The sequence below is a fragment of the Phalaenopsis equestris genome, unplaced genomic scaffold (genome assembly GCF_001263595.1).
Source record: "Phalaenopsis equestris unplaced genomic scaffold, ASM126359v1 Scaffold000345, whole genome shotgun sequence".
NCBI classification, from domain to species: domain Eukaryota; kingdom Viridiplantae; phylum Streptophyta; class Magnoliopsida; order Asparagales; family Orchidaceae; genus Phalaenopsis; species Phalaenopsis equestris.
This window is the reverse complement of record NW_018164787.1, coordinates 160,582-164,438: the sequence shown is the minus strand read 5'-3', so window position 1 is coordinate 164,438 and position 3,857 is coordinate 160,582. Positions and strand designations below refer to the sequence as shown.

The following is a 3,857-nucleotide window of genomic DNA, read 5'->3' as shown; positions in this document are numbered from 1 at the left end:
TTATGGGTAACTTACTATTTTATTATTTTCTCTCTTTTTACTTATGTAACTCCGGTGTAACTTATTCTTGTCAATATAAAACACTAGCCCCAAAAATTATGGTTTTATTTGGATTCTTTTCTTCTCTTATCTATAAATTTGCATATTGTTAGATCCTAGTTAGTCCTTTGTAAATACTCCCCGAGAGTTAAGAGTCTGGTGAAGAAGAGAAGAAAGAGAGAGTAGAATAAGTCGGTAATTTTTTTCATGGAGAATCGAGGAAGATGTCCCATTTATTCCTTTTTTTGCCCCATACTTGTAAACGCATGTTGTGTATAATTACAGAAAGAAGGGAACAATTATAGAACACGTTCTTAATGTCATTAAAACTCTAATTAATTATATAGATTTTATTTCATATTTGTATTACAATTTGAATTTCAACATTAGCAGTAATTAATCGGTCGGCTAGTTTGAAGTCAGCCGATTGAGGCAACCAGACGAGTGACATCCATGCCATCTGGAGTATGTGTGAGTCAATCGAGGTGTTCGGTCGTATGACGATCTTGCTCGGTTTCTTTTGACACAGTCGACCAAGCGATCAGTTAAGAGGAGATCGTTTGGTCCCGACGCAAGTTTGGTCAGTCGAGCAAGATCGGTCGATTTTTTCCATTGAGTGAGTCGTGGCTCATTTTTTGTTCGACTCGAGTCTTGCAAGGCTCTTGTCTCGCCTACCTGATTAGTTTGTCGACTCGGCCGAGTCTCCCAATTTTGCAAAGCCTTAGGCAGATCTTGTCGTAGCCTATGCGCGGTATCCGACGACGCTCGTTGCTGGAATGATTTATGCCTCAATTTCTACTAGGGTTGTCAAAATAACTCGTTGTTTGCAAACATATTGTCTTCAGATCGTTAAGGAGCTCGTGCTCGATTCTCTCATTAAGTTAACAAGCCGAACACAAACAGTTTTTTTGAGCTCGATATATAAAAGAGCAGAACATGAACAAAAATTTGTTTCTTCGTGTTCAGCTCGTTTTGACTCGAAATACTACTTATTAAATCAATAAAATAAAATTATATTAAATCAGATTCAAATGATATTTTAATATAAATAATAAGATTTAAATTATTATGGCTACGTGATTAGTAGCCTAACACTTAACATCCTACGACTGCATGATTAGAGTTGTCAAAACGACTCTTTGTTTGAGAACAACTCGTATTCGGCTCCCTAAGCAAACGAGCCGAACACAGACACACTTTTTTGTTTGAAATATAAACGAATTGAACACAAATAGTGATATTTTTCAACGAGGGCTGGCTCGTGTTCGACTCGTTTACACCCCTACTTCCAGCTCTAAACACGAGTCAGCCATGGCTGGCTCGGGCTGGCTCGTGTTCGACTCGTTTACACCCCTACTTCCAGCTGGTCTTATCGCTACAGAGCGGGAACCATCTCCAGAGTTTGAACATATCCCGGGTTTGGAGACGCGACCTCATGATCAGTCTTGAATCGTCGATTGATTGGTTATGTCAAAAAAAGACTCTTATATCTTGGTCGTTCGTTCTCTTTGAAATTTGTGCTGATATTTTTGATATATATATATTTTTTTTATGAGCAGTCACTACCTTAATTTTTTTACCCAACTCTTTAATCTCATACAATAAGTTAAAAATTTTGCCCATAAACTTAAATACTTAATAACAATTTAATATTACTTTTATTTAAAATTTAATAATCATACTTATAATAATAATTCTAAAAAAATCTAAGAAGATGAAAGTAGTAATAGTCAGGCCCTCACTCCAATCTTTAAAATAAAAAACAAGATATTTTAAAGATTTATTACACTTAAGCTTTTAAACATAATATTGGGCTGACTGCTCATTCATTTCAGCCGATTTGTGGTGGCAATGTTTCACAAGCTCCTTAATGTGGACTATTGACCTCCCAACCAACTTCATAATTAATAATATAATTATATATATTCATTTATTTACTTGGAGTTGGTGAGCCTCGAGCACGACTTCGATACAATCTCATTAGCTACATAAATCTATATAAATACCGGGTAGATCTGCGAACTTAAATTCCTCACAGGCCTACCTTATTTAATTTCTCACCCGATCGAAGCAGCTATAGGTATAGACTGACCCTCTTTATATGTATTTTTTTAACATATGTGAATGTTGTGTGTGTGTATATATATATGTATATATTATTTAGATGGTGCAACTCTAAATAACGTTCCGCATCATGAAATGTTCAGAATACTCGGATCAATTAAACAACAAAATGTCCGAAGCACAAAACGGGAACACCAACGTCAAACTCAACATCAAAGTAACCCGCTCGCCGCCGGTGCTCTTACACCCCGCCGGAGATACTCCGGATGGCGGCGACGGCACCTACTTCCTGTCAAACCTAGACCAAAACCTTGTGGTCACGATGAAGACAATCTACTGCTACACTGCGAAGGATGGTCGGAGCACCGAAAACGCCTGCGAGGTCCTGAGAACGTCGCTGGAAAAGGTGCTCACTTACTTCTATCCGTTCGAGGGCCGCTTTGGAGTGGACGAGGGAGGAAAGCTCGTGGTACGGATGAACGGCGGCGGTGTTCCGTTCGTGGAGGCGGTGGCGGAGTGGGAGATGGAGGATTTGGGTGACGTGTGTTCGGCGGAGCCGGAGAAGTTGGGAGAGCTGATTTATTTTCCTCCGGCTGAGAATATATTTGAAATGCCGCTGTTGACGATCCAGGTAGGGGGTGTAAACGCCTGCTCCTTAAGAAAACATTACTCGTCCATTCCTGTTCTTCGTGTTTATATGTCAAAGTGTTCGGCTAATTTATTTAGCTAGCCTAATACAAACTGTTCGCGGATAAGTAGTTATTTTGATAACCCAAATTAGGTTAGGATAATAAAGATTAGGGCAGGATTAAAATCTTATTATTTATAGTAAAATATTATTTAAATATAATTTAATAAAATTTTATTCTATTTTTTTATTTTATAATTTTATCAGATTATAAATCTATCTTGCCTTGTAGTCTTTTATATATATATATATATATAGTTGATAAGTAGAATTTCAAGTCGAAAAAAGTGTTTTGTGCTCAGCTCGTTAACTTAGAGAATGAATTGAACACGAGCTTCGTAATGAGTCAAACACGAGATGTTCGCGAACAATGAGCTGACGATTTTTTATTGCATCAAAATAATAAACGTAAATTTGTGCCTGATGTCCAATTAAAAACACTAAAAAAATGTATTATAGTGATTTGTGTCCAGCAACAATAGGGACACTAAGAAAATGTATTATAGTGATTTGTGTCCAGCAACAATAATTGCTCATTATATAAAAGAGCCAGGTGAGTAAATAATATATATTGCAATACATATTTAATTCAATTTAATTGCATGAAATATCAATTTATTTAGTGAAATATCAATTTACTTAATATTATTGAATTTGTGCAATTAATAGAGTTCGATCTCGAACTTAAATTTATTAATTTGAGCCGGTTTGTTTATCATAAAAGAGATGAAAAATTATTAATTAAAGTTAGTGTTAGAATAAAATGACAAATGAAAATAATAATAAGAAGACAAAGAATAAGAAGTCAATTGACATCATATATAAATTATAATTTTTAAATAAGCAGTGTTAATTTAATGATTAAGTATTTAATTTTTTTATATTATGAATATATCTATATTAATATTTTCCAGGAAAAGCCCTCTCACAAGCTAAGTTGAGCAAGTTGGGGCTAGTTTGAGTTTGACTTTTTAGCTGAGCAAGCTCAACTCAATAGTCATTAGGGGTGTAAATGAATCGAGCACGAACGCGTTCGGTTCGTTTGAAATTTAATTTATTTGAAATA

General features: G+C 35.5%; 1 protein-coding gene across 1 annotated transcript in view; it reads left to right on the top strand.

The window, feature by feature from the left end:
- Positions 1-2,084: 2,084 nt before the first annotated feature.
- The window catches only part of LOC110025962, a 14,048-nt gene continuing 12,275 nt past the window's right edge, over positions 2,085-3,857 (top strand). The window contains exons 1-2 of the mRNA XM_020726673.1: positions 2,085-2,119; positions 2,247-2,815. Of these exons, the coding sequence (XP_020582332.1) occupies positions 2,273-2,815 (543 nt within the window). The 5' untranslated portion in view covers positions 2,085-2,119; positions 2,247-2,272. The remainder of the gene's footprint in view (positions 2,120-2,246; positions 2,816-3,857) is intronic.